Source organism: Lactuca virosa, chromosome 5, assembly GCF_052849685.1.
Source record: "Lactuca virosa cultivar CGN04683 chromosome 5, Lactuca_virosa_CGN04683_v6, whole genome shotgun sequence".
Taxonomy (NCBI): Eukaryota; Viridiplantae; Streptophyta; class Magnoliopsida; order Asterales; family Asteraceae; genus Lactuca; species Lactuca virosa.
In genome coordinates this window covers 414,797,197-414,817,666 of record NC_136430.1, presented here as the reverse complement: position 1 = coordinate 414,817,666, position 20,470 = coordinate 414,797,197, and the positions used below count along the sequence as shown (strand labels likewise).

The 20,470-nt window shown below is 33.8% G+C and overlaps 2 protein-coding genes across 2 annotated transcripts; one reads left to right on the top strand and one right to left on the bottom strand.

Moving 5' to 3' along the window:
* Nucleotides 1–35: 35 nt before the first annotated feature.
* Nucleotides 36–1,215, bottom strand: LOC145112074 (hexokinase-1 protein). The gene is made up of 3 exons (XM_079048291.1): nt 1,048–1,215; nt 313–392; nt 36–222 (listed from the first exon to the last, which is right to left on the bottom strand). The coding sequence occupies exons 1-3, from the start codon at nt 1,156–1,158 to the stop codon at nt 153–155; spliced, it is 261 nt and encodes an 86-aa protein (XP_078904417.1). The 5' UTR covers nt 1,159–1,215; the 3' UTR covers nt 36–152.
* Nucleotides 1,216–2,154: 939 nt separating this feature from the next.
* Nucleotides 2,155–6,370, top strand: LOC145114009 (uncharacterized). Its single transcript, XM_079050033.1, has 7 exons — nt 2,155–2,265; nt 3,764–3,847; nt 4,319–4,324; nt 4,374–4,829; nt 5,039–5,249; nt 5,439–5,529; nt 5,647–6,370. Exons 1-7 carry the CDS (start codon nt 2,155–2,157, stop codon nt 6,368–6,370), a joined length of 1,683 nt encoding a protein of 560 aa, XP_078906159.1.
* The last annotated feature ends 14,100 nt before the right edge of the window (nt 6,371–20,470 follow it).

The following is a 20,470-nucleotide window of genomic DNA, read 5'->3' as shown; positions in this document are numbered from 1 at the left end:
TGTGTTTGTGATCATGTAATGAAATCGGACAAGAATAAGGTGAAGAGATAGAAACTTTATTCATGATCCCAGAACAAAAGCACAAAAGGATTTTATTATCCCCTATAAAGAGAATAGAAGAGAAGAGATAGAAACTATCTATCTTGTTGCATTTACTCGAGCTTGACTTCTCTAGTTGGTGGTGCTAATTGCAAATAGTAAAATGGTTCAGTAGGCTCTTCACTGCGAATATATAACAAACATATTTAGCCAAAAAAAAAAGAGAAAAGAAAACAGCCAATCAAAAAGAAGGAATACAAATACCCTCCCTACCCGGGTTTGGATTGCATGCAACGCCAGAAAAGCTTAAAAGGGCCAGGAACTGTCTTAAAAGGGTTACCTTCAAAACAAGCCTACATGCCAAACAAGTTCAAGTAATTCAGGTACCAAAATATATGGAAACCCATGGAAGTGTTCACCAATCTAATTGTGTCAATGGAACAATGAAAAGAGTCATTTAGAAAAGTATTAGTATAGGAGTTAAAAGTAGTTTCAAAGCTTTAATTCTAATATGTATACTCAATGTAAGAATAATTAAGCTCTGGAGATCATGCAATCACTCACTTAAGGCTACTCAGATTACAAATGAAATGATAACACTTGCTCCTAGTTTCCTATATAGATCTCTTACACTACAATTTGAACTGATTTATACAAATTGCATCTAGTTTTCCTATAGATTTCTTACACTACAATGAACTGATTTATACAGATTGCACCTGGTGTTCCTATAGATCTATCCAACTACAATAAAGGAATCTGAGAAGTTTCTTATTCGACAAGTTCGTTTATACTAAAATCATACAGTGCAACCACAGTTTCAAATAGAACGAAACCCCAATTTTCTCAATTAACCACAAAAGGAACACCACAGTCCACAAATCACTTGAAAAACATCAATAAACCCTAAAAGGTGAGGAGCAAATTCACAAATCCATCGAGGCAACAGCAATGACAGATTTGCAGGCAAATCAAAGAAAGGAGAAGTAAGGAAAATTAGAAACTAACTTGGACAACATCTTCAATGCGATCGTTGCATCTGTGAGCCTTGGGTTGTCGGGTGTCTCCGTCGGGTAATCCCCACGGACTCTCCCTCCGAGGAACTTCTCTCCCACTCATCTCTCTCGTTCTTCTTTCCGATTTCGTCAAAATGTCTATACAGAATTGACAAAACGACAGCTTAACTTTCTAATATGTGGGCTGAAGTAAAATGGGCTGGCTTACGGAAAGCTCAAGTCAAGCCTCAAACCGCTAATGACTATAAATAAAATACTTTTATGAATTGTCAATATATTAGAAAATAGAAACCATTGAAAAAATTATTCTTACATTGTTGGTATAGAAAGCATTGAAAAAATTAGTATTGTTTAGGTTCGACTTCAAAAAAAAAGCCTACGATTTGTTGTCTTAGTAATATTTTGATGAAGCTGTTGAAAACATGAAATTTGGAATTAAATGACGTGGTTGGATAAATATGGCTCTTAATTCATCCATGGATTCTATTTTGATAAATGGATCCCCGACAAATGAGTTTCAAATTAAATGACGTTGTTGGATAAATAGGGGTGGGAATCGGTTCGGTTTTCCGGTTTTTCGGTTTCCTCGAATCGGTTTCCTCGGTTTGAAATTTTTTTTAGTCCAACTTGAAAACCGAATCAAATCAAATTCAAATTCTCTAGACCAAACCGAAAACCGAATTCTAATTCGGTTTGGTTCGGTTTGAAAACCGAGGAAACCAAATATTAACTTAAAAAAATTTCAAACATAAACTGAAATAAAACTAAAGTTGCAAATAGAAAGATCTAAACTTTTATACAAAATGATCCAAAGAGTAAATGGGTTAAAATGATTTTTACTTTATAACGTATACTTTTATTTAATATAAATATAAAATATATTTTTTAATTAATTGACTTCTGAAATTCGGTTTTTTGGTTCGGTTTGGTTTAAACTTCATGAGACCAAAATTCGAAACAAAAACCAAATTTACAATTCGGTTTGGTCTCAAACCAAACCAAAAACCGAATTTGTATATGGTTCGGTCTAAAATCGATTTCGATTCGATTTGGTTTTCGGGTTTTTTGGTTCCGGACCAAATAATTCCCACCCTACCATATGGTTCTTAATTCAAAGGTCTTTAAGCATCAATTAGTGAAAGCCGTTTCCAAAAAATGGTTTCTTAAGGGTCAAGCACAAAGTATGGAGGTTCCTATTTTCATGTGGATGGTGTCATGTTTCTTTGTGATTGGTCATTGATCAAACACGAGGTTTAGTTTGGATTCTTAGATAATTTTTCTTGGCTTCTGAGTTGAAAATTATTTTGCAAAAAAGTAAGTTGATAAGTGTGGTTGTCAATTTTAAAGAGATGGAAAATTACACGAGGATCATTAGTTTGCGATTCGATTACCTTTTATTTTCCTTGTCTACGACTTAGAGAAAACGTGAAACAAGATGAAGGCTAGAAGAAATGTTTGGAGAAATTCACCAAGAAGTTCTATAATTGGAAGGCTATGACTCTATCTATTGGGAAGTAGGCTCACCCTTATAAACACGACTTTAGGTAGCTTGGGAATATACTACATGTCTATCTTTAAAGTCGTAGATATGATTCTAAATTTATTGGACTCCTTTAGAAATCAAATTGTAGGGATGAAGATTTTGGTGAGAGAAAGTTGGTAGGCCCGGCCCAATACATGGGCGAGTTGGGCCTAGGCCCAGAGCATCAAAAATAAGGGGGCATAATATTTCTCCAACAAGTTATGCTATATATATATATTTCGGAACATTTGGCCCAAAAGTTAAGTCCAACACCACCAGTCCAAGAAGAAACGTGGATTCTAAACGAGGAGCTGAAGGCGAAAGCGGAAAGTAACTATGGAGCGCCAAGATAACTCTTGAGAACTTCAATCGTCAAATTTGTAACGGGAACCCTTGAAAATCGTGGAGATCGAGACTCATAAGTCATAATCGTTGAAGTGTGGTCCGATTTCTATTCCTCTTTCTCTATTTCTTATTCTATATCTCTCTCTATCTTATTCCCAATTTGTGCAAATCGACTACTGCTGCTGCCTGCTAGTACCATTCAATTTTTTTCCTTCATTCTGAGTTGTATCAAGGATTCATAATTACTGTGCTTGATTTGGGTTTGATTTTTGATTTGGTTTCGATTTTTTTCTGCCTGAAGCAAGAGGAAAACGTAAGTATACTTAATCGGTGAGTTTTTTTTTCTTTTGTCTGTTTCTTATTTCTTTCTAAAATTCCCGACATCAACCATCATATCTTCATTGTATCTCAGTATTTGATTAAGTGATTGATTCAATGGTTGATTTTGTGATGTGAATATATAATCAGGAGGCTTGAAGGGATACTGAAAGCTGGAAATCGAAAAACCATGATCTGATTTCGTTTTTTTTTTTTTTAAATTTTGGTGAGTTCTCTACTTGTCTTCTGATTACGTGTTTCATTCTATCTGATTTGAGTGATTTCGATTTAAGATTGGATTTCTCCCATGTTTAAGGTTGAAATCAGAAGCCATTGAATCAGAATTCTGAAAGGTGAAATCTGGAAAACGAAAAAGCAATGTGATTGTGATTTTTTTTTGATTTGGGTGAGTTCTTTACTACTCTTCTTCTGATTTTAATTTTACTGTTTCATTTTAATTTATGTAATTTCAATTTTGTAAACTTTTTGTGTTTTTGTTTCTTGTTTTTGTGATGTGAATCAGGAATCAGGAGGTTTCTTTGTTATGATATTTGACAACTGTGATTCTGTGAAGGTTGTTCAAATTTTGTTGTTGTGTGTTCTTCAGGTTGTATCTTTCCTTGTTTATTGCTTATAACTAGATTTGCTGTGTTTTTAAAATGATTCCCCGAAAACAACCATCCGGTGCACAAAATAGAAAACGAAAAAAAAAAGAACAACAAGAGGCTAATGAATTAAGAGGGTCTTTGAATAAATTTTTGGTTAGAAATCAAAATGATAGTGATTTTGAAAAAAATGATAATTTTAATATTCCACCAAGTACTTCCAATGATTCGGTTGATATTTCTAATGATTTTGAAAAAAATGACTTTGTTGAGAAAGACAAACCAAGTGATTTTAATATTTTTGATCCTAGAGTATGGGATGATTTAGATTCAGAAATGAAAGATTTACTAATAGAAAAAAGGGCCAAATAGAGAAATTGATACAAACACAATTTTTCCAAAATATGCACTTGGTAGACATTTTTCTTGTGATTTTTTATACGAAAATTAAAAAATGGTGATTGTTTTGATAGAAAATGGTTAGTGTATTCAAAAGAACTTGATAAAGTTTTTTGTTTTTGTTGTAAGCTTTTTAAAACCGTTCGAACTAAAAGTAATTTGGCAACCGGAGGAATTAAAGATTGGAAGCGTCTTAGTGAAACATTAAAACAACATGAAAATAGTTCTGATCATATGATTTGTTTAACAACTTGGACTGAAACGCGTATTAGGTTAAATAAAAATGAAACAATTGATAAAAAGCTACAAGAAATGATTAAAAAAGATACCGAACATTGGAAAGAAGTTATGGTTAGAATTATTTCTACTGTCAAGTGTTTAGCAAAAAATAACTTAGCTTTTCGTGGTACAAATGAAAAAATTTATGAAAACTCAAATGGTAATTTTTTAAGTGTAATTGAATCAATTGCTGAGTGGGATCCGATAATGAAAGAACATTTTCGAATGATTAAAGACAAAGAAACACGTAATCATTATCTTAGTCATAAAATTCAAAATGAATTAATTGAAATGTTGGCATCCGAGGTAAAAAGTGCAATTATTAAAAAAATAAAAAAGGCAAAATATTTTTCTGTAATTCTTGATTGCACTCCGGATGTTAGTCACCAAGAACAAATGACTTTGATTATAAGATGTGTAGATTTGGAAAGTGTTCCATTAAAAGTAGAAGAGTTTTTTTAGAGTTTTTAAATGTAGAAGATACATCCGGTCTTGGTCTTTTTAATGTTTTACAGGATGCTCTAAAATCTCTTGATTTGGATATTAATTATATTCGTGGTCAAGGGTATGATAATGGGGCAAATATGAAAGGAAAACACCGAGGTGTTCAAAAACGATTGCTTGATATAAATAGTAGAGCTTTTTATATGCCTTGTGGATGTCATACTTTAAATTTGGTTTTGTGTGATATGGCAAATTCTTGTCATAAGGCAAAAACTTTTTTTGGTACATGTCAAACGATTTATAATGTTTTTTCTAATTCAACAAAAAGATGGAGTGTTTTACTTCAATTTATAGATGATCTAACACTTAAATCATTATCATCTACTCGTTGGGAAAGTCATATTTAAAGTGTTAAAGCAATAAAAACACAATTTTCCCAAATAAGAAAAGCTTTAAAAAAATTATCTAAAGAACGTGATAATGGACAAGTGTGTAGAGATGCTGATTCACTAGTAAATGGTGAATTTTCTAGTTTTGAGTTTATTTTAAGTTTAGTTATATGGTATGAAGTTTTGTACAAAATTAATTTGGTTAGTAAAAAGTTACAATCCAAAGAAATGCTTATTGATGTTGCCGTAAAAAATTTGGAGGGCTTAATTAATTATTTTGAAGGATATAGGGAAAATGGGTTTGACTTTGCTATTAGTGAAGCTAAAGAAATAGCAAATACTGTTAAAGTTAAACCTGAATTTTTTTTAAAACGTGATTATAAAAGGAAAAAACATTTTGATGAAATTCCAAATACCGAAAGAGAACATCAATCTTCTCAAGAAGCATTTAGAAGAGATTATTTTATTGTTATAGTAGATATGGCTCTTGTTCAATTGAAAAGTAGATTTGAACAAATGCAATATTTTCAATCTATATTTGGTTTCTTATTTGATGGTTCCAAATTAGTTTCTTTAGATGATGATGAATTAAAAAAATGTTGTTTAAATCTTGAGTCCAACTTGACAAGTGGTGAAGATTGTGATATTTATGGAATTGGTTTATTTATTGAGTTACAACTTTTGCATAAAATGTTACCGATTGAAGCATACAAATGTGAAAGTGCTTGGACATCTATTCAAATAATGGAGTATGTAAGAAGAATGGATATGTTCCCTAATGTTTTGGTTGCATATAGGATCTTGTTGACAGTGTCAGTTACGGTTGCTTCCGCGGAAAGAAGTTTTTCAAAATTGAAGCTTTTGAAATCGTATCTTTGGAGTACTATGACTCAAGAAAGATTGAATGGATTATCAATTTTAAGTATTGAAAGTGATTTTTTACAAAATATTGATTATTGTAAAATAAGAGATGTTTTTGCTTCGAAAAATGCACGAAGACATCGTTTTGGGTGATTTTTGTAGGTTTTTGTTTGTATTGTTTGTTTGATTATAAAATTTACTATATTTTTGATTTTCTAAATTTTTTCTATATAAGGGCATAAAAATTTTTATCTCCCCCGGGTAGCAAAAAACAATGGACCGGCCCTGTGCTTGGATTTGATTAGGTTTTGCAATCTTAAATTGGGAAATGTGCATTGTGCTAAGTTTTTGGATGATATTTGATAGGGGTATACTATTGAAGCAAAGATTCTCTCGAGTTTACTACCGCGAGGAATACAAAGATTGTATTGTTAAAAAAGGGTTCATGTGGATAAGTGGATTATTGGGCTCATTTTGTACATTGAGTGTCGAGGGGTGGCACCGAGGAAGATGAGTGGACAAAATTCAGGTTTTGCTTAAATCTTATATTTTTTTTTTCAAACCAAATGAATATATGGGTGTGACATTTATATGCTACATGTGTTTTTGGTGTCTTCGGTGAGGTCTTTTTTTTTAAAAAAAAAAATGCTATTTTGATGAGGGGAAATATTCGTACGCGATAAAATTCTTTTTGTTCATATCAAGATGAATGTGTTGGCTTGGAGATTGTGTCTAAGCCGAGTGTCAATGCATGTTAACTTGGTTGACAAATGTATCAATGTTCATTAAGTATGTATCCTCTTTGTGATGCTTTTATTGAGACCATATATACCATATTTTATTTTTTGTCTGGATGAAGTTGCGATATGGAGTCAAACTGGAAAGTGGTGGAAGTTAGTTCATCCTTTGTTTTTTATGTGTGCCGATTTGATCAATGGGGCGAAAAATATAAACTTAAACGTGACTCAAAAAAAATGTTTTGATGCGGTCATTATCACAACTCTATGGGCTCTTTGGAATTTTCGTAACAATACTTTTTTCGGAGTAGTTAAAATGAGAAAGGCATCGTTTTTCGATACCATTATTTCACAGATGTTTTTTTATGTTTAATAGAAACAAAAAAAATTAAAATATATTGGTTTGGTTGGTTACATAACCTGATATTGCTATTTTTTCTATGTAATTTGTTATTTTGTCTAGCTTGTCTTTATATCTTTGTAAGTTTTTGTCGTTCTAAAAAATCCAATAACGATCTACCCGAACTGATTATCCCCCCCCCCCCCCCCCCTCAATAATAACAATCCATAAAGAATTAGGCTCAACACAAAATTTCCATCGTTATTTATGTAGGAAGTCCGGTTAAACCAAGACCACCCTTGTGTTTGCTCACCAAAGTTTTTTTTTTTTTTTTTTTTTTCAATTTAGTCAATGAAAACTGGGTTTCTCTCACGTCTCCTTCAAAAAGCAACTTCTTAAGGTTTCCAAATTAATCACTACTTTCGGGACTTTAGATAACGATATATATTTTTGTTTGAACGGTGGAAATTTTTTTATATAAATAAAGACATATATAGATACTCAAACTTCTTAAAAGTGGGTTCTTCCTCTTACCGACTCATCTTAACATCCAATTGAATTTTTTTTTAACCGGTCAGTAATGATTTTCCACCCTTTCGACCGTGACATATTACTTATCACAGAAATCCTAATGTACATAGACAACAACAATGAGCGCTATCTCCTCAACCTCATTAACCGTAACCCCAATCTCTGTTACGTTACTTTGCAAATGATTTTGAGATCAAGATTTAAAAAAAAAAAAAAAAAAAAAAAAAAAAAAAAAAAAAAAACTCAACTATCATCTAAAAAACAATTCATTACTAGCATGAGAAAAACACAAATATGAAAATCCAATAAGCTCTTTCACCGTCTCTCCAAAAGATTCTCCCCAAACTACCATTTTCGTCTATTTCACCAACCAATACGAAAGAAATTTATAATCTTGTTTATAATCCTTACAAATATATGCCCCGTTAGCTTCTTTTTTTCCATCCACATAGAACATGAGTTCATCTAATTTTGCTACCTTACCTCATTTACCATTCTTCAAAAACCATATGCAGCTAGGACCACAACGTGATCCATTCGGTTTCCTTTCCATGATTCATATATGGTAACATACATACATAACCAAATATTTTATGCAACTTTTGTGACATAGGGTGGGACAGAATATAAGTGCAATTATGGATGGGTGTATATATTGTAAGAAATTTTAGCTTCTTGTCCTTTTGGCATACCAAACAAAGGAATAAGTTAGGTGATTTCTTGAGGTGGAGGACAACCATATTATTATTCACACGAGGGGAGGGGAACAAACCTTATCTTTTCACCAATATCCAATTCATCCATGGACCATGATACATGGGTATCATGTCAATGGAATATTTTTTGCATAAATCATTTTTGATTATATTCAAAAGTAGGTGTGTACTCATTCAATGAGCTTATTAAAGTGGCTGTGTGCACGGTCGTAAAATCATGAAGGGCTTAATAAATGCAGTCAGATTTCTTATGATTTTTGTGGTTAATAAAAGTATTAGTTTTTTGATATTTTATCATAAATAAAGGGTTTTCATCCTCTATAATTAATAAATTAAAGTGAAGTGTACAACTTTTTTTTTTTAGAAAGATATTATAAAGGGAACACCTCAATAGCAAGTAGCTAATAGAGGCCCCAAACCAAATACATGAAAATAGAGAAGTTTATTTCATCAGACAATTGATAACCTAACACTTGATATATATATGTCAAACTTTAATTGATCAATGATATATTTGACAAAACTAACTAGTGGCTGGAAAATATATTCGACAAGATTAACTATAAAACTTTAAAATATATAAAATCACATAAACTCAACCAAAATTGAACACGAGGTATTTCATTTTTTTTAAATGGTATATAATGTGATGGTAGTCAATATTTGGAGAATTCTATTAATACAATTTTTGGAGTTTGAGGAAACAATAAGGGGACCAAGGGGTGAATGTGGGGTCTAAAGTTGGTGTTTGGTCATTGCTACGTGGTTGTACAAAGCATTCAAAATTCAAAAAGCGAAAGCAAATTTCAATTGTTATACTAATCACATTTCAATTAGAGACTTTTTGCCAACCATGGTCAAAGTTTAATAATACATATTCAACATTGGCTTTAATGCTTCCCTACCCACTTAAAAGATTTATTTGTTTTTTCTTAGTATAGCGTCGGTAGTGTGTTATATAGCTGCCAATTAGCATGTTATGTCTTGTCTATTTAATAAAATAGAAATGGGACAATCATCAAAACCACAATTCCACAATGAGTGTTAAATTCGCTTTACAATGTTAAAAGGTATCGAAGTGAATATAATCGTGTTGAGTTATCTTATCTCTTCTATTTTAATTATGTCGAGGCGAAATTTTTGTTTTTTATGCTTTTTTTTAAACGGCAGAAACTTTTAAATTAAAATAAGGGATAATGACGAAAAAACCCCTTTTAGTTTGGTAGAAATATACCGATTTGTGGATTTTAAGTTTATTAATATGGGATACTTGCAACTTTTTTTAATTTTATCTTTTTGTGTATGGTTCATTAAAGCCCTTGCGTTATGCATAAATGTTTGACTTTACCTATTTTTTTGGTTCATAAGAACCATTAATTTTGGTTTTCTGATTTATTAAAGCCCTTAAGTTTGGTAGAAATGTTCGGATTTTTTACCCATACACTCCAACTATGATTGACCTTAGTATTTCTTTGGCAAAACCATTTAAATGCAAAAGCTATAATATTATCAAACATAATAGCTTTTCTATACTATTTTTTCCGGAATACCATATCGTTTCTATGAGACCACAAACCCCACAGAAGTATCATAAAACCCGATTCCAAGATTTTCCATTTAAACTAGACTATCATATGCAAATCAATCCATTGAATCATATATGTGACATTCGAAAAATAAGGAATATTTATGTCTATCCAAATGCGCATTTTTTCCATATCTCCGAGCCAAATCACAAGTGAAGAATAAATGATCGACATCTTTTAAATGGCTAGAACAAATAGGACACAAAGTTAAGTCAACCTCAATCCCTCTTTTATCCAAGTTCACTCGAGTATGAAGACGATCAAGAACTAGCTGTCAAACAAAAACATGTTTTCCATAATAGATCGATTGAGGGATTTGAAGGATCAATGTAAGGTTTTTGGGAAAAACCTTGTGCCACGACGTGGTGAATGGAGCACCACGACGTGGCATACCAAATGCATAAAACGCGTATCCGGATGGCCATCATGTCGTGGCAGCGGCTGCACCCAAGCCCATGATTTTAAGGTTTCTTCCATATTTAAGCATCTAATCTCAAGAATTATGGGATCCTCTTCAACCTCCAACCCTTCACCACGAAACCCTAGCCTCCATTGATGATTAAGAGCTTGGTTGCTTGATTGAAGACCTCGTTCTTGGATTTTGGTGGAACTTGAGGAAAGAGGAAGATCATTTTGGTGCAAGGAAGCAAGGAATCGGCTTGGATCCATCATCTTCTTCAGATTTCTGAGTTGTTAGAGGTATAAATATTTTGTCTGGACCTTTGTTCTTCTTAATGCAACTATAAGTTCATTTTGCTTGATTTTGGGTCCTTTCCTTGGATGTTTTTGTAGTTTGAAGAACTCCAGAGCTTAAGATGGCTTTCTAAGGTCAATGAACTTCTGGTGAATAAGAAAAAGAGTCATGTTTGGAGTTCCTTGTGTCCATGCTCAAGTTATAACCTCGTTAAGGACTTAATGAACATAAAATAGTAGATATTGGCTTGTAGTGGAGTTCTAATGGATAAAGTTGGAAACTTTTTCCATTAAGTCATTGAAATAGACTAGATTTGAAGTTAAGGGTTTAGATATGTAACGTTTAAGCTCTTAATGAAGAATATGACTTTCTGCCAGCTTCCACGACATGGCAATGATCTTGCCACGATGTAGTGGTTCTCAGCTTCGCGACTGTTTTGTCATGATATTCCCACGATGTGGCCAAGAGGACTCCACGTTGTGGTGAGGGTTGTAACACTTGGATCCCAAGGTATTTTATATTTTTCAAATTTGGGCATTTTAAGGTTTGTCACGACGTGGTGGGGATGTGTCAAGACGTGGCGAGTCAAGTTCAAGCCGTATATTTCTTTTAAGCCGCCACGACGTAGCAGTATAGGCCACGACGTGGCAACTGGAAAGCGAGAAACCCTATTTTCTGGGTTTTGCTCCATATTTAAAGGAATTGAGAGCCTAGGGTTTGCTTACCCTCAGCCTCCATCAGCCTCTTTGAGATCTGCGAAGCCCTAAATCCCTCCATCTCTTATTTTAAGCCTTTTTGGTGTTCTTGAAGCCTTGGGAGGATGAAAGAAGAAGAAGAAATCCAAGATTCAGCAAGCTGGTCCTCATCCTTTGTGTTGGCAATCTCCTGGACCTTTGTAAGTCTCCAAGACATGATTTTTATCATGCTAGGTTGATAGATCTTATATTTTGTCCCTAATTCTTCATGTTCATGTGAGTTAGAGTGTTAGGATTTCATAAAGTTTGCAACTTTATGAATCTCTATGACTTTTGGACATAAATGTTGGGTTGGATCTGGATTCCACTAGGGTTTTGATCCATGCATGATATTTCCTTGGAAAACCCCTCATTTTTGGCTCTTTATGTCTTCAGGACATGCATGTCTATAAAGCACCAACTTTTATGTTGGATTTGGAATTAGAATCTATTATAGAGTGAATGAGTTATGGATTTTTTGGATTAGGTGCTCAATGGAGAAAGTCATGTCTTATTTAGCTCATTTGAATCTAGGGTTTGAGATTTTGACCTTTTGGGTGGTCTTGACGGGTAAAGTTGGAAACTTTATCCTTTCAGACTTTGTTTCGGACCAGATTTGGAATTTGGAACCCTTAGGATTGAAGAAAGTAGCTTAATCTATTAAGATGCTAAAAACCCAGTACCCACGGCATGGCTTAGGTCGCCACACTGTGGCGACTAGGGAAAACGCGTGTGTTTTGTCATTTGAGGGCCACGGCATGACCAAGGATGGCTATGATGTGGCAAGTCAACTTTGACCATTAACCACCCATTGGTCACGTCGTGGCATAATAAAGACAAAATAAATGTGGATCAATCCCGCGTTACGTCGTGATGACCCTAAGTGTCACGATGTGACGAACGCTCTGGACACACTAGACCCTTAAGCTCTTAATCCTTTAAACCATGCAACCAGACCTTCGAGAAGGCCTTATCTATCATAGAATACCATAAAAATCATAGCTTTTTAGACATGCATGTACAATGCATGTCCTAAACACAAGCTAGGTCAAAGTACAGGGAAAATGATCTCTAATCACATGCATGATACCCAAAACTCACTAATATTTCAGATCTGGGAAAAAATGTAGCAAAGGGGTCTTGGGAACTCATAAAGTTGCCAACTTTATGAGATCCCAACACTCAAACTTCCGTAAATTATGAGAAAAGTGAGCCAAACACTAGATCTAGCAAGCTTAAGTTAAAAATGCAGGAACTTGAGGACTTATAAGAGTCCTAATGCAACTCAAGATGATGATGGAGTAGCTAGCAAGCTGAAATGATGCACCAAATGCATTCTCTTCTTCTTCAAGGCTTCAAATCACCAAAAATGGAGCTCAAAGTTCAATAATGGGATATTAGTGTTTTTGGAGTTTGAAGGGATGTGATGGAGGCTTGGGGTGAGAAAACCCTAGTCCTCACTTCCCTTAAATATGGGGCAATCCCATAAATTAGAGTTTTGGCACGCAAAGGATGTTACGTCATGACCCTCATGTGGTCACGTCGTGACAGTTAAATGGGATGCACATTTTCTTGGGTGTGGTCACGTCGTAACACACAAGTGCTCACGTCGTAACCAAGGTTTAAATCCTTAAATATTTAATTAATAACTCGAAAGAAATGCTTATCTGGAACTGGTTGTTACAAATTCTCTCCCACTTGAACTAGATTTCATCCTCGAAATCCTCAGTTGCAAATACATTCCATAGAAACCTTCTGTAGGTATTTCAGATTTTTCTTATAGTGAAATATGGTGATATCAATATTATAGTTAGTGATCTGCCTATTGAGATGAGTACATGTTGATTTTTATCGTGGGATGGTCGCTAACAAGTTATTTTCTATGAATTAAATGTTAGTTTTCATATGATTATGATTATTTGCAAGAAAAGAGTTATAATACTCGTTTTAAGTTGGAAAAATATGAAAAATGTTTATAAATATGGTTTTGAGTAATTGCATGACATGAAATGAGTTTTCTATGTTAGTTATTTTTTAGAACTTCTATTACGAGTTTATGAAAATCTTATATATAACAATTGTGTTTATTGTTTTGGTTCATATTAGAACCCTGTCACAAGTTTAATAGTATTTGAGAATATGACATTTGATTTAGTTCTTTTTTGATTTATTGATAGGGGCTCAAGTTTGTTTGAAAGATCGAAGTTTGTTATTGTTTTGATATTTTTAAAAATATAATTATATTTTTAGAAGGATAAATACATTTTTAGAAGTATATATATATATATATATATATATATATATATATATATATATATATATATATATATATATATATATATATGTATATTTAAAAATATAAATAAATATTTTTACGTCTTTAGAAATATACACACTATTTTCTTTCTTCATATAAGCATGTTTTTGATACACTTCCGTATTTATAATTCTAAAAAGTTATATATTAATAAAAAATATATTTATACTTTTAGAAAACATAAATATATATATATATATATATATATATATATATATATATATATATATATATACTTCTAAATATGCATTTAAATTATTAAAAATATAGTTTTTACGTTTTAAAACGTATAAATTGGCTAAACAAAAACTGTATATATAAAAATAATATTTTAAAAAAATGTAAATAGGATGTTGTAACATCTTGATTTCCAGGTATTCCATTTTGACCCTTGGTTTGAGTATTGTTTGCAAAATTAGTCCCGAGTGGCATTTTTGTAATACTGAGGCATGCATGCGTACGTTGGGCGTACATGGCCAGGGTGCAAACCCTAAATTTTAGGGTTTGGACCTTATTTAAGCATCATTATAGCCCCATACCCTTTCTTAATTCCAGCATCCATCCCTCTTAGCCTCCATTTCGAAACCCTAATGTGCGTGAGTATGTTTTGAAGTTTTTGAGTGTCATTTTGGTGCTCTTGGTGGTGAAGGAAGACTCTTGGTGTGGTGGTGTTTCACTTAAGCCTTTGGATCCAACAACTACTCTCCCTTGTGCATCTTCTGGAGGTATGAAGCTCCAACCTTGATGAGTATTCCTTTAGATCTTGTTCTAGCTTAAAAGTTGCACCTTTTGTCCCAAATCTTGATCCTTGTGAGTATGGAATACTCCAGGACCTTTGAGTTGTCCTTTCAGATGTTTTAGGGTGTGTTAAGTCATAAAAATGTGATCTTGGGCACTAGTTTCCTTTCATGCATGATCTAGGTTGTCTTAATGAGTTATGAAGTTAGGGTTTTTAGATTTGGGCACTTATCAGTCATGCAAGATCATAAAGTTGGAAACTTTATAGTTAAGGACATCATTTGAGGACTAGATCTAGGTTTTGGTCGAAAGGGCTTAAGGGATTATGCTCTTAATATAAAAGAGGGTTGGCAAACGCGTACGTGGTCAACTCTACGATCCTTGGTGGTGGTTGTCCAGGCCAACAAAATAAATACCCTTAATATTACACACTAAAATAGTGTATAGTGGTAAAGGGATCGTATCCACGGAGATCGGTTTAATTTGTTACTTCTATGAAAATCTTGTTATACAAATACTTGTGAAACTAAAATAAAATAAAATTGGGGGATTTTGATCTTTTGAGACGTTTAAAAGAAAAGTAGAATTACACAAAGATTTAAAAATAAACACAATTCAACAAATGCAAAGTTTGATGTAAAATCAATAAGAGAAAGATGGTTGACTTTGGACTTTCATTACTTGAACATTTGGTTAAATAATCACGAGAATACCAAGGTGCAATACTTGTGTTTATAATCTAACTTGGCTATAGCAATTTATAAGCATAACTTGCCTCAACTCTTCTTTTGTATTAAAATGACTAGAGAAGCTCATATCACATTTCCTAAATCAAAGTCACAAAACTAATGAAGCATGTAATTTTGTGAAAATCATTTAGCATTAGGTTTTAAGAATCACCAAATCCAAAGAGTAATATATTGTTTTCATTACCACTATGGAGAAAATATTTTCTTAGTCTAAATGAAATGAAAACAAACATTTAAACTAATTGTTGCTTTTTAAATTGAAGACTCATTACTTAGCGAAGAATTTAACCAACAAAAATAACATTCACATATCAATATTCATGACTAGAGATATATAAACATGAAGGAAGTTTTCATAGAAAATATAATCAAAAAGGTTCAACACAAGTTAATGGAGTTCTTCAAAATAACCAAATCATTCAAGAAATTACATCCAAGTCAACCAAAAGAAGTTTAGCATGGCTAAACTCAAGAAACTAAAATGAAAATAGATTGTACCAAACATGTAACAATATTTTAGAGTGAAAAGATGATGTTCTTCACAATGTTTTTGGTGTTCTTCAAGCTCCAAACTCCATAGAAAGGTGAAAAAAAATCGGATCTAAAAGTTGTGTGAAAAGCTCCCACCAAACTACCTTCAAATTGCCATAAAAGTTGAAAACCCGGAATTGCCCCTGCAGGAGCCACGCGGCCTTGTGACTTGCAAAGTAAAATCTCACGCGGCCTCGTGAGATGTGCTGATCAAGGAAAGTTTGTTGTCCCCCTTTCCTCTTTGGTCCAATTCTGTCTTCTAGCTTTGATTGATTATAATATCTCAAATACCACATCATTTAGCCCAAATAATGAAGCCCAAACTTCTTCCATTTATTCTTATTCAAACCCATTTGACTCCATCTTCCAATCCACCAAGCTCAAGTTTCTTCTATAAATCTTCAAAGTAAGCTCCAATGACATGAATCTTCAATCCAACTCTTTTTGATAACCTTCAACAATCTCGATCACTCGCTCGAACTTCGTTAGTCTTCTGAATCTCCTTCCATGCTCCGCTCCATTTCTCCAAATATCTGCAATAAAGATCAAAAACTCGAAATTACCCGATATATATATATATATATATATATATATATATATATATATATATATAATAACAAAAAGGAAAAATATGCATGAAGATTAACTAAAAATATAATATAATATGAAAAAATAAACTATAAAAAAAGTAAATAAAAAGAAACTATCACTTGGTCAAACGAGTAGTACGCCCCGCGTACAGGTTTAGTACGCCCAACGTACTCACTGAGTTGACCCAGTTGACTTTTAACGTTGACCAGGATTTTGACCAAGTTTGACCTAGGGGTATTTTGGGTATGTTGAGTTGTAGTCTGAGTTGTGGTCATTGTTATTTGTAAAGGTGATTGGTAGAGTTGGTTTTTGGAGCAGCGTGTTGTTTAAGCTTTTTCATCAGATTGTAAGGTGAGTTTCCTCATTGTATTCATGTATGGAAGGCACCAATGCCAACCCATTATTCGGTTATGTAGAATGCTAACTGCCATGTGATATGTTTGTTCGTATGATCGGGTTGAAATACACCCCAGGGCGGGGCCTACTATGGCATGTTCGGGTTGAAATATACCCCATGGCGGGGCCCATATTTGTTTATTGGGTTGGCATATATCCTCGGGCTAGGTCCAATTGTATGTTTGGTATGTGATACTTTGGGGGAACTCATTAAGCTTTGTGCTTACATTTTGTGCTTATGGTTTTAAGTACTTCCGGTACTAAAGGGAAGAGCTCGGCGTAATGGCACAACAGCCCCACTCATAATTTCTGCACTTTTTGGGTATTGTTACTCTGATGATTTTGATAGTGTATATTGTAAATCTTTTAGAACAACTTGATGTTTGAAACTATTGATTTTAAAAAGATAAATTTTATCATTGTTTTGGGATGTTACAGATGTATAATTATAAAAAAAATTCATATATAAATATGTTTTTTATATGAATATATATAATATGAAAAATATATTTGGGTAATAAAAATAAAAGATTTATATACTTAAAAGTTTTTTTGTATGAATTTTATATAATGGTACCCGAAAACTATGATAACTACTAAGGCCGAGCGAAACGAAGCAAAAAACAGGGTGTGGGGACCGAAACCATGACCGAAACACAACACCACCGGTGTGGTTTAGAAGTGAGGAGAGGCTACCCCGCCTCCTCTCTCTTCACCCCATTGGCCCTTTTTTTGAAAGATCCTTCCTTAACGGTTATAATATAAAAATACGTTTTTTTACCCTGTTAGAATTTGAATATATATATATATATATATATATATATATATATATATATATAATTTTTTTAACCATTTTACACACCTATAAATAAACTACTACTTTCACCTTCAAAATCACACATTTTTCTATCAATTCCTCTCTCTTTATTAAAAAAAAAAGAGGAACCCCAAGAATTCCAAAAATCCATCCCCAAAATCCGATAGAAGAAAAACTAATGTTTCGAGTTCAAGTAACCCAACTCGAAACCTTTTCGTCTTCGATCCATCCCAACCGGTTTATCGTCCCCAACTTGATGCCCCCATTCAATCACCTCCACAATTTCAATACCAAAATGTTAGACAATACTACCCCATACAAGTACCAAATGTTAGTCCAAATATGTTCAACAACTTTGTCGATTTTTCGGGTCAACTTTCACCAAATCAAACCCAAAGCCAAACCCCACTCTATCAATCTCAAACCCAAAGCAACACCCCGCCCTTTCACTCTCAACCGCAAAACAAAAGCCTCGATGAGTCGGACGATGAAACTGTACGAGAAACTCAACCCCCCTCACCCTCACCACGTCGCAAAGGAATACAACATGTGCAAGAGATTACAAAACGGAAACCTCAAGCATGGACTCCCCAAGAAGAGCTAATGTTGACACAAGCTTGGGTTGACATTTCAGAGAAGACGAGTACTGTATCAAGCACCAACTTAATTCAAAGTTTTGAGAAATAGAAAAAGTCGTTTAAAAAATGAACGAGTTGTACAACAATATAAAAACCCATAGGAGAAACGGTCAAGAAGATGAAGAGAATCTTCAAGAGGCTTTGCATTTTTTTTCGCGAGGAAACGGGAAAGACATTCAAGTTTAACGAGGCTTGGAAATTGTAAAGGTGGAAAAAATATGAAGCTGACTTCATACTTGGAGAACACAATCAAAAAGAACAAAACAAGCTCCATGGATACACAACTTCTTCTGATGCTTGTGTCGAACTAGATTTAAATGAAGACGACGAACTCGAGCTAGAAGAAATTTTCCAACCGATGGGTGGAGACAAAACAAAAAAGAAGGGGAGTGGGTCGTATTCCAATGTGTAACACCCGGAAACCAGAAGGCCAGTTGAGGAAAGAAAATCTCCAAACAAGAAGGCAACTCGTCGAGTTCAAGTGCGAGGACTCGACGAGTAGGAATGTTGTCACGCGTGTTTTGGAAGACCAACTTGACGAGTTGGAAGGGACCAACTCGACGAGTTAGATGAGGTTTGGGAAACCCTAGATCCGGGATTTTGCACCCTATTTAAGCATCCTAATCCCCACATGCTGGCCTCATTTCCAGCCTCCAAGTCCCAAACCCTAGATTCAGAAACCCTAATGCATTTGTGAGCTTGTGAGCCATTTTTAGTGAAACTTTATGTGTGTTGAAGCTTGTGAATGAAGGAGAAGCTTGGGGATTCAATAAGAAGCTAGTAGATCCAGATACTCCATTTCATTCTCATCATTTTCTGGTAAGCAAGTCTCAAACTTGCTTAGTAACTTCTTAGATCTCTTTATTATCATTTTATTGGGTTTTTGGTCCAAGAAGCATGATCTTTAGGATACGGACGTTCCAAGTGAGTATACCATCAGATCTGGAACCATGGAAGGCTTTCATGGCATAAAGGTGCAAACTTTATGGCCATTTGGTGGTTGTCGAGACCAACAAAATTAATAACCCTAGATCTTTTACACTAAAATAGTGTATAGTGGTAAAGGGGTCGAATCCACGAAGATTGGTTCAATTTGTTACTCAATGAAAATCTCTTTGTGAAAATACTTGTTAAACAACAATAAAAATAAAAATGGGGGTTTTGATCTTTTTGAAGTACTTAAATTAAAACTAGAATTAAACTAGAACTTAAATGAACAATTTAGCAATAAGAATTTGATGTGAAATCAATAAGAGAAAGATGGTTGACTTAAGGTTTCCTCACTTTGACTTTTGATGAACATATCATTAGAATCCAATGGTGCAATACTTGATTTAAACCCTTAATTTGGCTATAGTAATCCAATGAGCTTGAGATTACCTAGACTTTTATTAGTTGTTGAAATGGTTAGAGAAACTCATAACAATTTCCTTAGTCAAAGTCACTAATTCCAATAAGCATGTAATTAGTGAAAGTCAACTAGCATTAAGAATTAAAAAGTCACCAAATCCAAGAGGAGTCAAAAGCTTCCACTACCATGTTGGAGAAAATGTTTTTATGATTGTATAAAGTAAAACTAACACAAAAATCACTTGTTGCTTGCTAATTTGAAGATCCTTTACTTAATCAAGAAATTAGCCAACTAATCACCACAAACACATTTAAACTCATGAATAAAAACATACAAGCAATGATAAGATGTTAAAACACAAAACATTTTCATAAAGATTCAAACACAAATTCATGGATTCTCCAATATTCAACAAAAGTTCAAAGGATTCAACAATAGTCAACCAAGATTTGTTTAGCTAAGCATGGCTAAACTTAAGAAAACAAAGTTAGTGAAGATTGTACCAAACATTTAGCAAGAATTAAAAGGTGAAATGGTGAAGTTCTTGAGGGTTCTTGGTCTTCAAAATGCTCCAAAACTCCAGAGAGAATGCCTCCAAATCGGATGTAAAAGATCAGGCTAAAGAGGCACACCAACCTTCCCAATATAGAGCTCTATACAAAATCCCGAATTTGCCCTTGCAGGAATCCACGGGGGCCGCATGGAAATCTTACGCGGGCCGCGTGAGGTGTGACGAATTTTGGGCTTCTTCAAGTCTTGGGCCCCCACAGCTATTCCATTGGCCCAG